At 43.2% G+C, this 21,087-nt stretch overlaps 1 protein-coding gene across 1 annotated transcript in view; it reads left to right on the top strand.

The window, feature by feature from the left end:
- Positions 1–21,087, top strand: part of LOC126458187 (carcinine transporter-like) — a 116,209-nt gene that overhangs the window by 59,036 nt on the left and 36,086 nt on the right. The window contains exons 3-5 of the mRNA XM_050095063.1: positions 5,341–5,610; positions 14,290–14,447; positions 18,766–18,934. Of these exons, the coding sequence (XP_049951020.1) occupies positions 5,341–5,610; positions 14,290–14,447; positions 18,766–18,934 (597 nt within the window). The remainder of the gene's footprint in view (positions 1–5,340; positions 5,611–14,289; positions 14,448–18,765; positions 18,935–21,087) is intronic.

Genomic DNA, 21,087 nt, shown 5'->3' with positions numbered 1-21,087 from the left:
GCAGTTGTAGTGTCAAAATTGCGTGGTGGAGTTAAACGTTATAGTTTCTGGGTGCCCCATCAGATACTGCTTACAGTGCCGGCCGAACTCGCGACCCTTAGCGGCGCGTCTTAATCCAGTTGTGCATTCCTAGGAATATTTTATAATGTACAAATATATTTTTATCTTTAACGTGAGCACTGTTGCTCTAAACCATTTCATAACTATTTACTCTATGTAATGTAAAAATTTTTTACTTCTAACGAAGGCTGCCTTAGAGCAGTTGAAACATAGGTAAAGTTGAAAATTTTTACCTGTGCAACCGAAGAGCTGTATTTTCAAGTAATATTATAAATTTCGTCTACGGTTGCTGCATTATCGGCCATGTTCAAAATTGTATATATTGATATTTTATCAACAGCTCTGTCAAGGCAGTAGCAGTCACGGCAGCAAGGCAGACTCGCAAAGTCAAAAAAATGGTTCAAATGGCTCTGAGCACTATGGGACTCAACATCTTAGGTCATAAGTCCCCTAGAACTTAGAACTACTTAAACCTAACTAACCTAAGAACATCACACACACCCATGCCCGAGGCAGGATTCGAACCTGCGACCGTAGCAGTCCCGCGATTCCGGACTGCAGCGCCAGAACCGCTAGACCACCGCAGCCGGCTCGCAAAGTCAGTTGAAGCAAATCAGCATATTTATTTGCTAAGCAAAATTGTCGTGTTCTGTGTTTATATCCGTTATTCAGTAGACGAGTTTTCCGGACAGCCGGAAATAGGGAAGTTAGCTAGGGTATTGGCAAACCAGGTCCCCGTTCATGTCGGATCAGCCCGCGTTTGCACAGGGCAAGGCGCAGAACAGGGCAAAGAATAATCCGCGAGTAGAACCAAACAGACATAGCATTTCAGCTCATGCTAGTATGACAAAGAAAACATACACGCAAAAACCAAAACGCAAACACAAGTTAGTTGAAAATGAGACAACTAATGAAGAAACACCAACATCACAGCCAACTGAAAATATACAGCAAGATATAACTGTGTTAGATACTGACCAAAATGGAGAACAACACCCAAATGTTACAGACTCCATTCATGAGGACTATCAACACACGTATAACATAGTTATTCAAGGTAGTGAAGAACAGGGCTACACTACCTAAATGAAACTTAAGAAAAAAAGCCATTTAACAGACATTGAGCCTGACAACGAAGAGACAATCTCAAAAAATTATACTGATCGTGAGCATGCAGTTCGCGTTTAAAATCTAGAAAAAGATGAAACAACAAAGACATTTTACACAAAATTAAAAAAAGTGACTCTGGCACAAGAAAGTCGAAATGGTAGTGTAATTCTCATTAGTAAAAGCCTAAATATTGAGGCACTAATTGCCAAAAAACGAAAGGCAAATTGCCGACGAGAAGTGAAAGTTGAAGCAATGAGACCCTATTAGTTTCCTAGACAACAACAGCAAAGAAATTTCGGGAATTTTGTTCCAAGTTTGAGTGTAGTCGTAACAAAGGTTGACTTTGATGTTACAATTAATGGCGTTGAAGCAGTTCTCAAGAAACTAGACCTCAATTTTGTCACGGTAGTTAGAATGAAATCCAAAGAAACGGGAAAGAAAATTGCAAAAATGCGCGTGATAACGCGTGATCAACATATAGTAGATTATCTTATAAAAAATCATTTGAAGATGTTTTGCAAAGTACATATAGTAGAAACATCAGAGCTTCCTCCTCCACAGCCAGTACAATGTGTAAAATGTTATAGCTTCGAACATTCTACTAAAAACTGCACAAAGCCACCAAAATGCGGTAAATGTGCAGGTCAACATTTTACAAGTAGCCGCACAGCTAAAAACGTAAAACCAAAATGTCAGACATGCGGAGAAGACCACCTAGCAACCGATGTTAGATATCCCAAGAGACCAAAAGAGGCCGCATCGATTGACACAACTGCCAAAGTACACTGCATTAATACACCAGTTACAAAGGAAGCTGACATTGACGAAAAGCATGTTCAAGTAGATGATCTGCTTAGAGCAGTTATTACAGCTCTGATCAATATACTACCTGATAGGAAGAATAAAATAGAAACAGCCACTGGAAATGTAGCGAAGAAATTTTTCATCAGGAAAATTGCTATTACACAGAGCTTAAACTCCATGCATTTCCACATAAACAATCTTGAGGACCGATTACGTACAATACAAGAACCACTACAGTTGGCACCAAAGCAATGGCCACCTTTAGAAAAGAATAGTCCACAGAGAAATATGCAAGTAGAAGAAACGCCTTCTCCAAAAGCTGACAGTACTTAAAACAAATATCCTAAGGAATAGAAACCAGCCCTAATTTTGAAGATAGCATACAAAAATGGATCCTCGAGAAAATAATGTAAAATGTAATTGCTAGAGAAACCATTATTGCCTTTGTCAGTGCAAACGGTATACGATCGAAAATTAATTTAATAGAACATCTAATAGACTCAGAAAACGTCAGTGTGATTGGTATTTCACAGACAAGGGCATCTGAGTATCCAATAAAGATCAAGGATTTTATATGCCATAGATATGATACTAATACCAGTTGAAGGAATGTTAGTGGAGGAGTAGCAATATTACATAGCAAAAACTTTCCAGCATTTAGGATTGATTTGCAAGAAAATTTGCAAAATGTACAACCTGTGGTATTAAAGACACAAACAAGAACTAAGAAATTCATGTTTTTTAACAATAATATATGTCCCTCCAAAGGACAGATTACCTATAGAATTTTTTGAATATATGACAAGTCTGGGTCCTTTCATTATTATGGGTGATCTAAACGCAAGATCAAACACTTTTGGAGATTCTGGAACGAATACAAATGGCAGAATACTAGAGTCTATCCTTACAAATTTTAATATTTGACGAGTCGACAACGAAGAGCCTACTCTTATAAACCACAGAGGTACATTAACACCCGACCATATTTTATACAGTAATAATATGTATCGACATTTCACTGCTCACTGGATAAGCAAAAGTATTGTTAGTGATCATCTACCACTATTAGTAAGAACTACAATGTACCATTCTATGAAAAGCCAACAAAGTGCAAAAGTAATATACGATTTAAAATACATGGATCAAGAAAAATATCAAACATTGCTTGATGAAAATATACCAGAAGTGACTGATATAACAACAACTGAAGAATTAAACCAATATAACGATGCCATTGTAGCAGCTATAAAACAAGCGAAATATGAAAGTGCCACAGTAAAAAGAATAAAAGAGAATCTAGAAAGGACACCTGAAAATATTTTGGAAACTATAAAACAAAAACGTAGGATAAATCGACAGTTAAAAAGATTTCAATCTGAAGAATTGAGAATAGAATGGAACAGGTTGAATATGCCTGTTAAAAGACAATTAGCAGATTTTCACTCACAAAGATGGGCAAAAACGTGTGTATTATTAGGTCACAATCAATCAAACAAGTTCTGGAAGACTTTTTAACGTATTACAGGAGATAAAATAAACTTTGATGCTCCAATACAATATAATGGGAATATAATAACAGATAGTCAAGAAAAAGCACAAATTTTAGAGAAGTTTTAATAGAAACTCATAAAATACCTAAGGATCCACTTTTTAATAACACACACAAACAAAAAGTCGAAGAAGAAATGCCAATCAATTAACATCCCCAGAGGTTTTAAATGAAGAACTGTTAGCACTGATTCAAGAAATTACAGAAGAGGAAATAGATAAAGCAATATATAATGGCAAAAACACCTCACCTGGAATGGATGCAATTAGCAGACTACATCTTAGACCAGCACCAAGGGAGAAAATAATTAGAACTTTACACTGTCTGTACAACAATGTTTTAAAATTAAAACAGATACCGAAACAATGGAAAACAGCGTTAGTAATTATCATACCAAAACCTGGAAAACCATTAAATATTCCAACATCCTATCATCCTATAACAGTATTATGAACTACTGGAAAATCTTTTGAGTCCATATTAAACAGACGATTACATAAATTTGCAGAAGACCAAAGGCTTATACCTGACATACAAGCAGGTTTTAGACAGTAACATTCAACTATAGATCCGATTATTAGAATATATATTAGTATTACCAAGGCCTTAAATATCACAGATTGTGCAACAGCCTTATATCTGGATATAGAAAGAGCTTTTGATAGGGTATGGCGACCAGGATTATATTACAAGCTTATAACAACGAAAGTGACCTTCTAGCACGTTTTTATGTAGGACTAGTAGTTTACAGGAAGTGAACTAGAGAAAATGGAAATCTCGCACGTTGTATTTGAAGACGTTGTGGGTTGCATAAAACCAGTGGGTAGCAGCAAGTGAAACAGCCTGCATGTTTTGAACTTTTAATTATACACGCTCTGTATTGTATATATCCAGTCTATCCTTAAGAATTCCAATTCAAATCAAGATTCAATGTTATAAAAAGCGTGGCCTTGCGCAACAGAAAAGTATTACGTCAGTCACCCAGCCGTGCAAGAAGAATATTGACGTTTGACATTTTTCACATACATCCCTCGTTCAGCAGCAGTGGCTTACCGACTCCCTATGGCGGCTGGTGCACGGTCGCCTTTTTGCGCCACACGCGCAGTCCACCCCCACTTCATCTCCGCCAGCGCTTCCGCATACTGCGTGGCGTCATTACAAACTCTCTTTCAAAAAAATATTTTTGAAACATATCAGCACATGACAATAAGCCATACTTGCGGCTTTGTCCAGCCTCTCAGAAAAGTCCTTTAACACTATCACCTATTACTTACAAGAGGGGTAAAACAAACGTACAAATGGTCGTCCTAGATGAACCGTTACAAGTGTAGCCTCGTACAGCAGTGAAACGTGGACGATAAGCAGTTCAGACAAGAAAAAATGGAAGGTTCTGAAACGTGGTACTGCAGAAGAATGGTGAAGATTAAACGGGTAAATCGCGTAACTAGTGAGGAGGTGCTGAATAGAGTTTGAGAGAACTAAATTTGTGGCATAACTTGATTAAAAAAAGGGATAGGTTTACAGGATGCATACTGAGACACCAAGGGATCACCAGTTTAGTACTGGAGGGAAGTATGGGGTGCAAAACTTTTAGAGGGAGACCAAGAGATGAATACTGTAAGCAGGTTATGAAGGATGTAGGTTGCAGTAGTTATTCGGGGTTGAAGGCGAGCTGCACCAAACAGGTATTTGGACTGGAGACCACAACAACACCAACAGCCCCAGCAAGACCCTTTTCCATTTGTTAGAAACTTGCTGACTGTGCGACCTCTTCCCAGCCTCCTGCCTTACGAAGGTCGCTGTTGCTTGGTTTAAAGGGTGAAGGGCGAGTCGGCGTTCGAGCACTGCCTGCAGTACAACGTGAGCTGGGAGTACGTCGACGGGCTCGCGACGCCGGGCACGGGCAACGAGTCGGCGGTGGTGGAGTGCCAGCACGGGGTCCAGTTCGACGACACGTGGTACACGCGCACGGTGCCCTCGCAGGAGCGCTGGGTATGCGGCGAGCGCCTCAAGGTGGCCAACGCCTTCGCCGTCCACCAGGTCGGCCACGTCGTCGGCGGCTTCATGTTCTGCCAATTGGGTGACTAGTGAGTACATCTTCGTGTTCTGCCAATTGGGCGACTAGTTACTACATCTTCATATTCTGCCAGCTGGGCGGCTAATGAGTACATCTGTATGTTTTGCCAGCTCGGCGACTACTGAGTACATCTACAACTGCGTCTAAGCAAGCCACCATGTAGTTTAGAGTACCCTGTAGGGGAGATAGGGGCTAGTTGGCATAAATTTTGGTTTTTGATTTCTCTGTTTTTGTGCAGCACTTGGTGGCATTCTGGTGAATCTGGCGGATAACTAAACTTTTTGACTGCAAAATTATGTATGCCCTATTAATTAAATATATATTTAGGTAATCCCAAAAACAATTTTGGTAAAAGCTTGCAATTATGCCAGTTAACTGCAGGTTGGAGGTTAGTTAAGACACCCTTAGGGGGAGGTGGCATAACCTGATATGGATTGGAGTACTTGCAGAACACAACAGCTTTCTAGGAAGAAACATTTTATGTTATGAAGACTTCATGTAGCTTCATTTTCAAAGAGTAAAGTTTCAGAAAATAAATTACTCACGAAGAAATAATACTTGAACAAAAATAATTTATGCTTAGATGTATAAACAGCAGTATTATCTTAAATGAACAACCAATGAATTCTTCAAGAAAATAAGTTCTGTTTGTAATTATAGCTACCTGTACTTATTCAAAAAGAGTTAGTACAATGTTTTGAGTTGACCACGAATGTTGAAGTTGGGCGCTCATTTATTTGAACTGAAGGGTTCAATATTCGCACATTTTTACTTTGGTCGTACCAAACTGAATCATCTTCATCTGGCCATCTCTAGTTTTCCTCCTTTTATCCCTGGTGGACACGCAAATCTCGTTGTCATCGGTTTCGAGAATATTCCCAGCATTCTGATAGGTCTGATATTTCAACAAAACAAAGTCATTTATGTGGTAGCGTGCAGAGATCGCGTTGCCAACTTACCACAGACGTTAGCGAGGGCTCGCTAGAAATCGCAACGACCAATGAGAGGCGCTTCTAAAGACCACACCTTCCCTATCAGTCTTGCAGCGCCCTCACACTGAGGTCAATATAGCGTCGAGACTGCCAGAGCTCGTCCAGTTCGAGACATCTACAGCAGTCAATATGATCGGGTAGGACAGAAACAGATAAAGTTTCTGATGAAATGTACTTCATAAATGCTGCGTTTTGTATCTCAAGAGAACAGTTTTTCAATCAGTGCATCGAGTGATGCTTTACTAGTCCATGACAGTTGTAAATTATCAAGTACTCCTTTGGCAAAGAAGTACGTCAGAGTTAAGTAAATCTTTTATTTGTTTAAAAATGAACTAATATTTAATGCGTTCTAGTATGATGAGCTCTCTCCCAGAGTAGCGAAAGAATCCACACTTATGGCCAGACGAAAGTAGTTTCACCTGGTCGCAACAGTTTAAATGTATTCATGGTGATCAAAAGGCCCTGCAGAATGTGGGGCATTCGTTGTTGATTTTGTTCCATGTGACCTCTTTGTATTTCTTCAGGTTCACTAGGGTTCTTGGGGACTGTCGAAAGAGATACTTCGCCATTATCTTGGCAGCAGGTTATAAGTGAAAGGTCTCTGCCATAGAGAAGTTCTTCAGCCTCTGAACTATCATTAGGAAGGCCACGCTGTCCTCACCTTCGACATTGCTTATGTCTTACACACTATCATGGGAATCGTAGAAAAAAGTTGAAATTGGCCGTCTTACAGGTAGTTTTTTCTTCTTCGATTTGTCAACCGTAGCCGGGTCGCCCTTTTTGATTGTACATGGCTTTTTCTTCATATTAGCCCCAAGAAGCAGCGATTCTGCCTTCGATGAGGCCATGTTGTCATAGTTATGCCAACTGACCCCATACCGAACTATGCTAGTTAGCCCCAAAGGGACATCAAAAACAAAATGGAAACCACACAATCACATCAGGCACAAAATCACACATGCATGTAACCACAGTTAACCTCTCTTTCGAAACTTTTCCATCGTGATCTATAGATTCACCAGAATAAAAAGAATTACGATCAACGAATTTACTCACCAGTCAGAAAAACGATTAAACAGTGTTCCTGTCTTAGTGACGTTTCCAGGCACACTGAAGTTACTAAAACAATTAACGTAGTAATAAGCTTGTCTCAAAAGAATTTGAGATGATATTATAATAATAATAAATGTAATGTCAACCACCAAAGTTAATATTCAAGCAGTCGCAATGAAAATAGCAACATCACCAATTCGATTACACAAAACAGTAAACACATTTTGATAATAACTAAACAATAAGAAACCAAACCGAAACTATCTCAATAAACTTCTAATCAAATTTGGAATAGTAATTAAAACACTTATTGAAAGAATAAACATGCACCTTTACATACACTCACCATTAGTGCGATGACAGCGCTCTAGCACCACGGCGGCAGGAAATACACTCCTGGAAATGGAAAAAAGAACACATTGACACCCGTGTGTCAGACCCACCATACTTGCTCCGGACACTGGGAGAGGGCTGTACAAGCAATGATCACACGCACGGCACAGCGGACAAACCAGGAACCGCGGTGTTGGCCGTCGAATGGCGCTAGCTGCGCAGCATTTGTGCACCGCCGCCGTCAGTGTCAGCCAGTTTGCCGTGGCATACGGAGCTCCATCGTAGTCTTTAACACTGGTAGCATGCCGCGACAGCGTGGACGTGAACCGTATGTGCAGTTGACGGACTTTGAGCGAGGGCGTATAGTGGGCATGCGGGAGGCCGGGTGGACGTACCGCCGAATTGCTCAACACGTGGGGCGTGAGGTCTCCACAGTACATCGATGTTGTCGCCAGTGGTCGGCGGAAGGTGCACGTGCCCGTCGACCTGGGACCGGACCGCAGCGACGCACGGATGCACGCCAAGACCGTAGGATCCTACGCAGTGCCGTAGGGGACCGCACCACCACTTCCCAGCAAATTAGGGACACTGTTGCTCCTGGGGTATCGGCGAGGACCATTCGCAACCGTCTCCATGAAGCTGGGCTACGGTCCCGCGCACCGTTAGGCCGTCTTCCGCTCACGCCCCAACATCGTTCAGCCCGCCTCCAGTGGTGTCGCGACAGGCGTGAATGGAGGGACGAATGGAGACGTGTCGTCTTCAGCGATGAGAGTCGCTTCTGCCTTGGTGCCAATGATGGTCGTATGCGTGTTTGGCGCCGTGCAGGTGAGCGCCACAATCAGGACTGCATACGACCGAGGCACACAGGGCCAACACCCGGCATCATGGTGTGGGGAGCGATCTCCTACACTGGCCGTACACCACTGGTGATCGTCGAGGGGACACTGAATAGTGCACGGTACATCCAAACCGTCATCGAACCCATCGTTCTACCATTCCTAGACCGGCAAGGGAACATGCTGTTCCAACAAGACAATGCACGTCCGCATGTATCCCGTGCCACCCAACGTGCTCTAGAAGGTGTACGTCAACTACCCTGGCCAGCAAGATCTCCGGATCTGTCCCCCATTGAGCATGTTTGGGACTGGATGAAGCGTCGTCTCACGCGGTCTGCACGTCCAGCACGAACGCTGGTCCAACTCAGGCGCCAGGTGGAAATGGCATGGCACACAGGACTACATCCAGCATCTCTACGATCGTCTCGATGGGAGAATAGCAGCCTGCATTGCTGCGAAAGGTGGATATACACTGTACTAGTGCCGACATTGTGCATGCTCTGTTGCCTGTGTCTATGTGCCTGTGGTTCTGTCAGTGTGATCATGTGATGTATCTGACCCCAGGAATGTGTCAATAAAGTTTCCCCTTCCTGGGACAATGAATTCACGGTGTTCTTATTTCAATTTCCAGGAGTGTAGAAGGTGTGTGCCAACTAACTCCTCGTGCCGACGAACCTCGGTCTCCCCCACAAATGCTAGTCATTTCCTTTCCTATTCCAGTCCCAAATGAAGCGAGGGAAAAACCACCATCCTTTTGCCTCCGTACAAGCCCTAAATTCTCTTATTTTGTCTTCGTTGTCCTTCCGCGAAATGTACGTTGCCGGCAGTAGGATCGTCCCGCAGTCAGCTGTAAACGACGATTCTCTAAACTTTTTCAATAGCGTTTCGGCCACTCACCCTATGTATATAGAAAACTAGAATGGTCCTATCACACTTCCCTGGAACGCTTCTGACTACACCCGTGTCTCTCATGAACATACACTGTAGTCTACCGAGAGCCATATGCAACCCTCACAGCTTACACGCGCTTCCTCCATATCTGGAAGTGCTAAAACGTGTAGTAGTTAGTGCCTACCAATTCGTATTGCCAAGGAGTAGGGTGGATCAGTGGTGCAGTGGTTTCTATCATGCATCAGGGCCAAGAGCTACCTCTGCCACATATGTTATAGTGATATGCAGAGCATGGAAGTATAAGCAAAATGCAGAAGCGTAAGTCAGAGCCAACATCACAATACGAACACTCGACCAACAATTTTTGCAACGGCGCACAACAACTTCTAGGCTTTCCCCAAAAGTAACAATGCAGCGGTTTTGTAATGAGTATGGAACTCACTTTTAATTGCAATATACACGTACTCAATGAAGTTCGCAGCAAATTTCTTCGTTTTCCTTCAGGTTGATGCTTATGTGGAAGAAATTTTCCAAAGATCTCTTCCCTCCACATTATTTTTTTTTTCGGTGCCTCTCATGTCCAAATGCATATCTCGAGTTAATATAAACTCGTCATTCAGGGCACATGACGAACCGCCAGTATTCCATCGACCAATATTAGCCATGTAGAATCGCCATGATTGGTCGTTACATGAATTTTGCAACTACTGCTTCCTTTACTGGCAGTAGACAGTTGCCTATACAAAGATCATACAATTTTCAAGGGATGGTTAACAAACTTTCCTATGGTAGAGTACCATAGCTGACATCCAGTGAATTTGCGGTTCAGCATATGAACTGTAATTCATCATAGTGATCTAGCTCATGCAAGTGTAGCACGTCTAACGTCTAGTGCTGTCGGCAAATCTAGTACTGATGAAGTCTATTTCTGACTCGGAAGACACCGAAAGTGAATAGGTGCAAATAATTGCAAATATTACTAATACTGTCACGTTTCTGCAGACTCAGAACATAAGGAACGACGCAGTTAGTTATAAAAATTACGATCAGCACACCTTAATATCCAAATTGTACTTGCGGAAGAGCTCAGGAGATCATTCACTACGGGAACCAGAACACCGGATTATAGTTCCTAGTCAGCCGACGTGGGCATGAAGGAATACCTGAGAATTTTGTAATGACAGGCCTAATTCCATATCGAAGGGCGTGGGTCTTGGGAAAAAGTAGTTGTGAAATGGAGTGTCACGCAGAACCTTCTTGACGGAGAATGTAGTGTGATGTTTGTGAGACTTCTTTCATTTCTTCCAGCTGCGGATAATGTCGTTTCTAACGTGCCTTTTGCTCTAACTTGGGACCAGTAATTTTGCATTCGTTTCTTGTGAGCCTCCTTTGTTCCGTCAGTCCATGCGCAGTTTGTTTTCTACTTTGACTCTTCTTTTAAGCGCTGACGTGGTTGATGTTTCATTTTGATAATGTCACATTTCTGGATGTTTTCATTTGCTATCTCCACTTCTTGAAGAGCCTATTCAAATACAATGAATTGGGCCCACCTGAGACTTTTATCGTGAAAATGGGTCCAAACCCCGTTGGTCACTCTTCTGGGTCCCTTTGCCTCGTGGTATCTATGACCTTTCCGACAAGCGGATCCAGATCGTTATTATACCATTCACAACACTTTCCATTTCTCTTATCGGGTCTGAGAGCTTCCTCTTGTTGTCCTTTAACTTCTAGTTGAGAGAACATTTCCTGTTCATCGTGAATCATTCTGCTGCATACAGCGCCTCAGGTCCGATGTATAACTCAAAAAAATATCTGTGTTCTTATCAGAAATGACATCTGCGTTAGTTTATATTCCATGACTTGTACTAATTCAGTACAGATACTGAAACAATATTGAATTAATATGGAGAAAATACTGGAAAACGTTAATCGCTAAAACCAGAGATACGTGCTTCACGAGCAGAGAGCTTTTTCTTAATTTATCGCTAACATTTCTCTCCCTCCAAAAGTGGATTCTTTTTGGTCTTTCTGAGGCCGTTTTTTGCAGAAAGCACGACATTCGATGCATATTTGGAGTTAAAGTCGCTGCTGACGTTCTCTTTTTCTTTTGGGTGCTAAATGAGAAGCAAAATTAAGAATACATTGTCAGAATGTGACTTACACTCGCTACACCAAGAAGAAATGCAGATATAAACGGGTATTCATTGGACAAATATATTATACAAGAACTGACATGTGATTACATTTTCACGCAATTTGGGTGCATAGATCCTGAGAAATCAGTACTCAGAACAACCATCTCTGGCAGTAATAACGGCCTTGATACGCCTGGGCTTTTTGTCAAACAGAGCCTGGATGGCATGTACAGGTACAGCTGCCAATGCAGCTTCAACACGATACCACAGTTCATCAAGAGTAGTGACTGGCGTATTGTGACGAGCCAGTTGCTCGGCCACCATTGACCAGACGTTTTCAATCGGTGAAAGATCTTGAGAATTTGCTGGCCAGGGCAGCAGTCGCACATTTTCTGTATCCAGAAAGGCCCGTGCAGGACCTGCAACATGCGGTCGTGCATTATCCTTGCTGAAAGGTAGGGTTTCGCAGGGATCAAATGAAGGGTAGAGCCACGGGTCGTAACACATCTGAAATGTAACATCGACTGTTCAAAGTGCCGTCAATGCGAACAAGAGGTGCCCGAGACGTGTAACCTATGGCACCCCATACCATCACGCAGTGTGATACGCCTGTGTGACGATGGCGAATACATGCTTCCAATCCAATATGTGTTCACCGCGATGTCGCCAAACACGGATGCGACCATCATGATACTGTAAACAGAACCTAGATTCATCCGAAGAAATGACGTATGGCCATTCGTGTACCCAGGTTCGTCGTTGAGTACACCATCGCAGGTGCTCCTGTCTGTGATGCAGCGTCAGGGGTAACCGCAGCCATGGTCTCCGAGCTGATAGTCCATGGTGCTGAAAACGTCGTCGAACTGTTCGTGCAGATGGTTGCTGCCTTTCAAACGTCCCCATCTGTTGACTCAGGGATCGAGGCGTGGTTGCACGATCCGTTACAGCCATGCGGTTAAGATGCCTGTCATCTCGACTGTTAGTGATACAAGGCCGTTGGGATCCAGCACGACGTTCCGTATTACCCTCCTGAACCCACCGATTCCATATTCTGCTAACAGTCATTGGATCTCAACCAACGCGAGCAGCAATGTCGCGATACGATAAACCGCAATCGCGATAGGCTACAATCCGACCTTTATCAAAGTCGGAAACGTGATGGTACGCATTTCTCCTCCTTACTCGAGGCATCACAACAACGTTTCACCAGGCAGCGCCGGTCAACTGGTGTTTTGTATGAGAAATCGGTTGGAAACTTTCCTAATGTCAGCATGTTGTAGGTGTCGGCACCGGCGCCAACCTTGTGTGAATGCTTTTAAAAGCTAATCATTTGCATATCACAGCATCTTCTTCCTGTCGGTTAAATGACGCGTCTGTAGCGCGTCATTTTCGTGGTGTAGCAATTTTAATGGCCAGTAGTGTAATTTTTACCCCGGTACAAAAGACCTCACTCTCGAAAAATTCCGGTAAAAAATCATTATTGCAGAAACTACTACCAGCACTGGGGATTCTGTAAAAAGACGTTACGAATGTCGTATCATGGATAGAAACAGACAGCATAATTAGTGTTTTCTAAATTTCTACATCTACTTTCATGTGTCATATATACGGTACTTTGGCCATCATCAAGTTAATTGCCTGGCCGAAAGTGACAGACTGGTGTGTGTGCGAATCAGAGCAGCACGTCGGAAGTTAACCGACTTTCAACGTCAGATGATCACTTCAAGAGAGAAGTAGAGTTTCCGACATCAGCGACGTCTACAGTGAAACTTCGCTACTGCAGTGATAATGTTTCCCCAAAAGTAAACCTCTGTACAGGACAACCGCAAGTGTTTGATGACTAATCGCCTCTGCAGGGCCCCACAGGGTGTCTGGAAGTCATTTTATCAGATTTTTCGGACACAAATGCAGTGCATAGCCTTCACAGTGGAGGAGTGGCTGGCTATTAACCTCACATCCAGTGCCTTCCTGAGGCTTTTGGCCATTCAACGTAAATACTCCCGAATAGATCACCATGTGCATATCAGTCCTCTCTTTCAATCTACAATTCAGTGACACGATCTCGAAAAATGAGACTTTTTAAAAGACTCTTACATTCCATTTTTTCCACGCAGCCAAATACTGCACAAGACTTACGACACTACAATATACAGAAATTGATCACTCCATGAGTCGCCTGCAGACAGTATCCACTACCAGGTGATCGAGCTGTTGCTGACCATACAATGACCTCTTGTGCTGTCATCCGTTCTTTATGCTTCCATACCTCCTCGTCGCTCATTGTTTCTCTCTCTCTCTCTCTTTCTGTCGCTCTGTCCTCCGACGAGACGCATACTGTGATAATTGTGCTGGTGTCTGGTGGTGGTGGTGCACTGGAGTCATGCTAGAGTGCTCAGCACTGGCTGCCCTGCGTGGAGGTTTTTGCCCTGTGGCTGTTGTGTGCCCACAGCCTGGGCCGGCGGCCGCAGTTCTTCCTGTCCATGGTGTTGGCCAGCCTGGCGCGCAGCCTGCTCGTCGCGACGTCATCTATCTACCCGCTCTTCCTCGTCGTCTCCATCCTGGGCGGCGCGCCCATCGGCGCTGTCTTCGAGGCGCCGTTAGCCCTCAGTAAGTAGAAAACCTCGCACCACGCCTACAGAAAGCCACACTGTGCGACACGAGCGCGAGGAGTACTGTGCCCCAGCGGTTTTTTGCAGGAAGTCGGGAAATAGTACGCAGAAAACCATTCAAGGAAACTTCCATATACATTGTTAATCGGCTGCCAGATCTGCGCTTAAACATTTATCCTTACATGTAGAGGGTAACACTGGTACCAGGCCGGCCGGGGTGGCCGAGCGGTTCTAGGCGCTACAGTTTGGAACCGCGCGACTGCTACGGTCGCGGGTTCGAATCCTGCCTCGGGCATGGATGTGTGTGATGTCCTTAGGTTAGTTAGGTTTAAGTAGTTCTAAGTTCAAGGGGACTGATGACCTCAGCTGTTAAGTCCCATAGTGCTCAGAGCCATTTGAACCATTTTTGAACTGGTACCAGTGGATACATCCGAGTGAGGTTCAATCTCCTAGTATCTCGCTCACACTTTCCAAAACTGCAGAAGATCTACTGAATACGTTTAAATTCATTCTTATGTCTATATACCACAGGCTATACATGGTAAAGCAGCAGACCCATCGACTTCCCTCCAATGAGCTCACTCTCAGTTCTATTTCAGAATGATACAGGCATAACAGAGTTGTCGGTACCTCTCTATAAAACACGTATACTTGTTCGCCCCATACTAGGCATAGTCCTATTGGATGTGATAAGCCCTTCTCTTCCTGTGAACTTTTGACTGACATACTCAGCCACCCATAAGGGACCTATAGTTTGATGTGGACTCGAAACCACGCTCCAAATTGGCATTTTCCACTTTAACAACATAATGTCAGAGTTGAAATAAGGGACAAAATGCAGAACAAATCTTAGGACCGACTGAAGTTTGAACCTCAGGCTTCGGATTTGAGATGCGCGGGGTAGCCGTGCGGTCTTGGGCGTCTTGCCACGGTTCGCGCGGCTCTCCCCGTCGAAGGTTCGAGTCCTCCCTCGGGCATGGGTGTGTGTGTTGTTCTTAGCGTAAATTAGTTTAAGTTTGATTAAGCAGTGCGTAACCCTAGGGACCGATGGCCTCAGCAGTTTAGTCCCACAGGAACTTACCACAAATTTCCTTTACCTCGGATTTGTAGGTAGCCTCTTGCTCATTCAACCACTTCACTCCTTTAGTAGTGGCGTATCTCTGCAATTAACATGTGTGTGTGTGCGTGTGTGTGTTAAAGTTATTTAAAAGTAATTGCCATACTTATAGCTGTGAGTAGATTGACACTAGCCATGGTTTGTTAGTAGATTTTACACAAGTGCTGTGCAGTGGCTGCTTGCGCCTATTAATGTGTATCTTGATTCGGTTCACATCCTTGAAAGCTGTCCCTTCATGATGTGATTTACGGAACACGATAAACAATGAACAGAATGGAATATAATGGAGGCAGAATCCCAACAAACTGGGAGCAGATTGGGTGTCTGACATTCCAATTCAACCATTGATGCAAATTTTTCAACAAGCAAAGGAGCTGCACATGTGCATTCTCTGGAATACGTGAACGACACCTGAATCTTTATTTATTTTTATATTCGAAAAATTTTGATATTGTAAACATTTTCTGGCTGTGATCTTAGCAACCATCTATGCAATTATGTAAAATGTAATAGTCAGCCAACTGTTTACACACAATTGTTTTTAAAAAAACGCATTAACCAGGTTTCGACAGTTCTAAGACTATCTTCATCAGAATGTTAAAAGTTACATGAACTCATATAATGACTTTAAAATTTCAGTAACAATGCTCTTTGAAATGACATGTTTGTGTTCCATGAGTTGACTCATGGAATAGTGGTATCTACCAGCAGGACAATGCAATGTCTCGCACAGCTTGCATTGTGCCTTTCCTGGCTCAAAGAGCACCAGGATAAGTTTACCGTTCTTCCCTGGCAACCAAACTCCACATATTTAAACCCACTTGAGAATTTGTGAGTCCAGCACGATAGGGCTGTCCGTACCATGGATAGTCAACTGAGAAACGTAGCGCATGTGGCCACCACCCTGGAGTCCACGTGCCTGTCCGTTCCTTCCAGGGCCTCACTCACTCCCCTCCTGCGCGTCTCACAGCAGGCCAGAGTGCAAAAGGTGGTCATTTGGATTTTTGACAGATGGTCACATTAATATGACTGGACAGTGTATAACGTTCCTTTTTAAGGAACAACTAACGCATATTGGAGGCTATTTGTTTGTAAAACTCGTAAAATAAATGTGTGGTGTTGTTTAATGCTTACATTATTGACCCATTTCTGTTTTTACGCTAAAGCTTTCTACCACAATTGGGTCGTGCATGGTATGACCACACTTGGAAAAACGTTCTGAATCAGCCAGTCAATTTCTAAAGGTGACTCAAATGTTGCAAATCTGCCCTGTTGACGGACTCGCAGAGGTGGCCCAAATTTTAGATTGGCGGAAGTGGCCTAATTGTTGAAATGTTAGAGGCAGCCCGAATGCTGGGATTGTCAGAGATGACCAAATGATTGAATGCTTGGATTGTCAGAGGTGGATCTATTTTTGGAAAGGCAGTAGCGGCTTAGTTATGGGATTGGCAGACATTGTCTGGGCTTCTACATCACCTGACGTTATGCTCTTGGACTTTTTCTACTGGGGTTTCTCAATGATTAAATTCTGTAAATGCACATAGAAGACATCAATGACTTCAATACTCAGATCACTGACAGTAGCGCCAAAACCGACGAAAACGTGCTGCGTCGAGTTTAGTTGGAGCTGGAATAACGATTAGATATAATACAGGGTGTCCGAAAAGTTTTCCCTGATTACATAAATTGATAACTCAGGCTAGAAGTAAGATAAAAATATGAAACTGGTGTCTAATTGTTTACAAACTATCAAAGTTTTTTTCATACATCAGTAAACTTCCACATGAGCACCCTTGGTAGCACGTAGCACATCTAGGCGATATTCAATTTCCGTCCACACATTAGCCAACATCACTGGAGGGATCGATTCCACAACTGTGGTTATCCGTTGCCGCAGGGTTTCAAGATCTGGTACACGTGTTCGGTAGACCTCGTCCTTGACATAACCCCATAAAAAGAAGTCTAATGGATTTATGCCAGGAGAGCGTGGAGGCCAAACCGTTGGCCCATCACGACCAATCCATCGCCCAGGAAAGGTCATATCGAGATAGGCACAGACGTCCAAACCCCAATGAGGCGGTGCACCGTCTTGCTGAAACAAGACATCGGGGTGATACTGAAGCAGTTGAGGAACAGCACACAGTTGCAACATGTCCAGATACACTGCAGATGTGATGGTAGCCTCAGCGAAGAAGACTGGCCCGATAATTCGATCGTGCAATAGCGCGCTCCAAACATTCACCTTTGGACTGCCTCTGGTGCACTCCATGACCTCACCAGGAGGTTGTGAACCCCAAATACGCACATTATGGTGATTCATTACTTCACTAACAAAAAAGGTCACTCCGTCGGAAAAGGCAATTCGTCTGAGATAACCATCATCGTCCTCAATACGTGATACCATTTCGACTGCAAAGTCATATCGACGTGTACTGTCATTGGGCAACAAGGCCTGAACGATTTGCACTTTGTATGAACGAAACAATAAACGTTTGTGTAGAATGTCATGGAGAGAGCTTTTTGGCATCTGTAATTCACGTGAGGCCCTGCGCACCGATTTCTTCGGACTTCGCAGAAAAGACTGCCTTACAGCTTCCACCCTGTCTGCTGAGGTTCTTGGTCGACCAGACCTCGGAAGGTCAGCAACCGATCCTGTGTTCTTGAACTTCTCATACCAGGCTTTATTGCTCTTGACATCAGGTGGATTCCTTCCAAATGTTGTCTGGAAGTGTCTCTGCACTGTGGTTGGTGATCGTGTCTCATGGTACCACAGGACACACTGTGCCTTCTCCTGATTGGTTAACATGGCTTCTTGGGCACTGCACCTCATCCACTACTTACGTACTGCGAACCTAAAACAGAAAAAAACTTTGATAGTTGTAAACAATTCGACACAAGTTTCATATTTGTATCTTACATCTAGCCTGATTTATCAATTTATGCAATCAGGGAAAGTCTTTTCGGACACCCTGTATATTCCATTTAAGAACATATTGAAACTTAGTGAATTAGTGAATTGCATAAGCCGAAACATGTATGTTACTTCACTGCAAAGCTATAATAGTCGGACACCATTCAGTCTGCGTGTCAAGCAGTTACTGAAGATAGTTGTGGGGGAGTAAAGAAGCAGTACAGCAGGAACGTGGAGCAGGCTCCTTCCGTGTGGACACTCGGCTGAGTGGGACGCTGTGTGCGGCAGGCATGGAGGTGTCGGACAGCGAGCGGCGCGGCCACATCGCCATGATGCAGCTGGTGGGCTGGTCCACGGGCATGTGCATCGTGCCGCTGGTGGCGTGGGCGTGCCGCGACTGGGTGCCCTTCATGCTCATCACCTCGCTGCCCTCGCTCGGCGTCGTCTTCTTCTTCAGGTACAGTACAGTAGCCTGCAGCACTGCGCACTCCACTGCCGGGCGTCGACACATCCCGCAAGTCTCACCACGCTGTCGCTGTAGAATCCACTTGGTGGAAGTCTCCTCTCCCCTTTGACTTTCTCCCCCTTCCCTTCCGAGGCCAAAGATACTGAGATGATAGCAACACCATTTACTTGCAACTTTACTGGAGAGTTATCATAGAGAAAACTTTCATCATCGTAATTGGCTCGAAAAGATCCAAATATCGGCTTTCTTGAACATCAGACGGAAACAAATTGTCCTAAGTGAAACTGCAAATATCTCTACAACATTGTAACCTACCTTTTCGTTCCCGTTTCATATTGTCTCTCCATCACTTCCTCTCGCCGAGACACTATTTATGTAGGCCTCACTAGACATATAAATAATCAGACTGCGAATTCGCTTGCTCCACAGAAGACCCACCTCGTATTTAAAATCCTGCCAAGTGAAGGCTAGTGGCATCCAAGACAGTCTTACGCTCTCAGAGTACTTCAGTCTAGAAGATCGGTGATTGTTTCCTGACCGGCCGGAGTGGCCGTGCGGTTCTAGGCGCTGCAGTCTGGAACTGAGCGACCGCTACTGTCGCAGGTTCGAATCCTGCCTCGGGAATGGATGTGTAGGATTTCCTTAGGTTGGTTAGGTTTAATTAGTTCTGAGTTCTAGGTGACTGATGACCTCAGAAGTTAAGTCGCGTAGTGCTCAGAGCCATTTGAACCATTGTTTCTTGTATTGGTGTAATTAAGAAAGATTATCAATTGGGCGAGATTGATCACAACAAACTATATGCAAACATGCAAAGCAGCCACAAGGATGAATTAACAACGAGGAAGAAATCACATGAATTACATTATAAAACAATATTTATCCAAATTTAGTTTAACAGATTCATTGTCAAATTAACAACACCTGGTTAATGAGACTTCCATCAGGCTTATGAATGTTATCCAGGACTTCAACATGTGCTCTAGTCCCCAAAATCTTTCAATAGCTTTTCTAATATAACACAATGTTTATGACACTAGTCACATTACTTATACAACTGTGCTGATATTTTTAATAAATGTGTAAATACCAAATAATATACTGCATTTTAACTCATAGAAATGTATTGTTTCTTGCCTTGTAAATAGAATGTTCAAATACTTACTTGGTTTGTTTTTATTTATCTTTACTACTTGTTGCTGTAGTTATTAACTATCAATAATCAATCTTCAAAATTATAGATAATTTTGCGAAAAATAAAGTAATATCTAAGACAAATTACTCCACTCTATTCTGTCCTAGTGCACCAACAGTGGTTCCACGTTCGAAATAAAAGACAGGCTTTGTGGCAACATTTATTGGCCAATAACGCGGTTCGCGTTCTTAGTGCATCATCAGATTAACTAACTAGGATGTAGTAAAGGGTTATGATGGTGAAAACTATCATCGTAATAGGCTCAAAAACAACTGAACGTGGGCTTTCTTGAACATCAGATGGAAACTAAGATGGCTGCCGTCATGGCTTCTAATAATGACCAATGCTGTCTTTTATTTGGAATAACATTTATGAATAATTCCCGCTGTTTGTAGACTAACTTTTCTTCCGTTCAAATAAACTTTCGTAGTTCTGTGTTTATTCACGTTACATCTTTTTAATGTACCCAAACAATTGGAAAAGTTGAAGAATTTGACATTTAAAGATGACAGAAAACTTATACTGTCATTACCACTGATATCCTTAAATAGAGAATAGAATCCTCTGGCTACTAGCGATACCAGCAGTGACGTCACAAGCGCCTCAACTAGTTGCCCTAGGCTAGTGGTGGGCGCAGATGCCCGCAACTGGGAGGTGCTAGTGTCGCTCGAAACTAACATTGAAGTGGAGTCAAAATGACGCATCTTCCACAGAACTCGAAGGAAACATGAAATTCAATATCAGTCGATAAATGAAGACCTTGTGAGACGCCGTATTGGATTTCCTCGTTTTTCGTTGTTTTCGTGCTACGCTTGTGTGTTATGACACTACACCGTTTCAAGGCAATGAGACACTGAAGATTTATCACAGACACGTAACTCTTGGTACAATGTGCCACAATTAAATGTCAGTGAATGATTCATCAGCAGTTAAAGCTTTCAGAATACCAATG

This window comes from Schistocerca serialis, chromosome 2 (genome assembly GCF_023864345.2).
Source record: "Schistocerca serialis cubense isolate TAMUIC-IGC-003099 chromosome 2, iqSchSeri2.2, whole genome shotgun sequence".
Taxonomy (NCBI): domain Eukaryota; kingdom Metazoa; phylum Arthropoda; class Insecta; order Orthoptera; family Acrididae; genus Schistocerca; species Schistocerca serialis.
The sequence above is the reverse complement of the archived record's forward strand: the minus strand, read 5'-3'. Positions and strand labels throughout refer to the sequence as shown.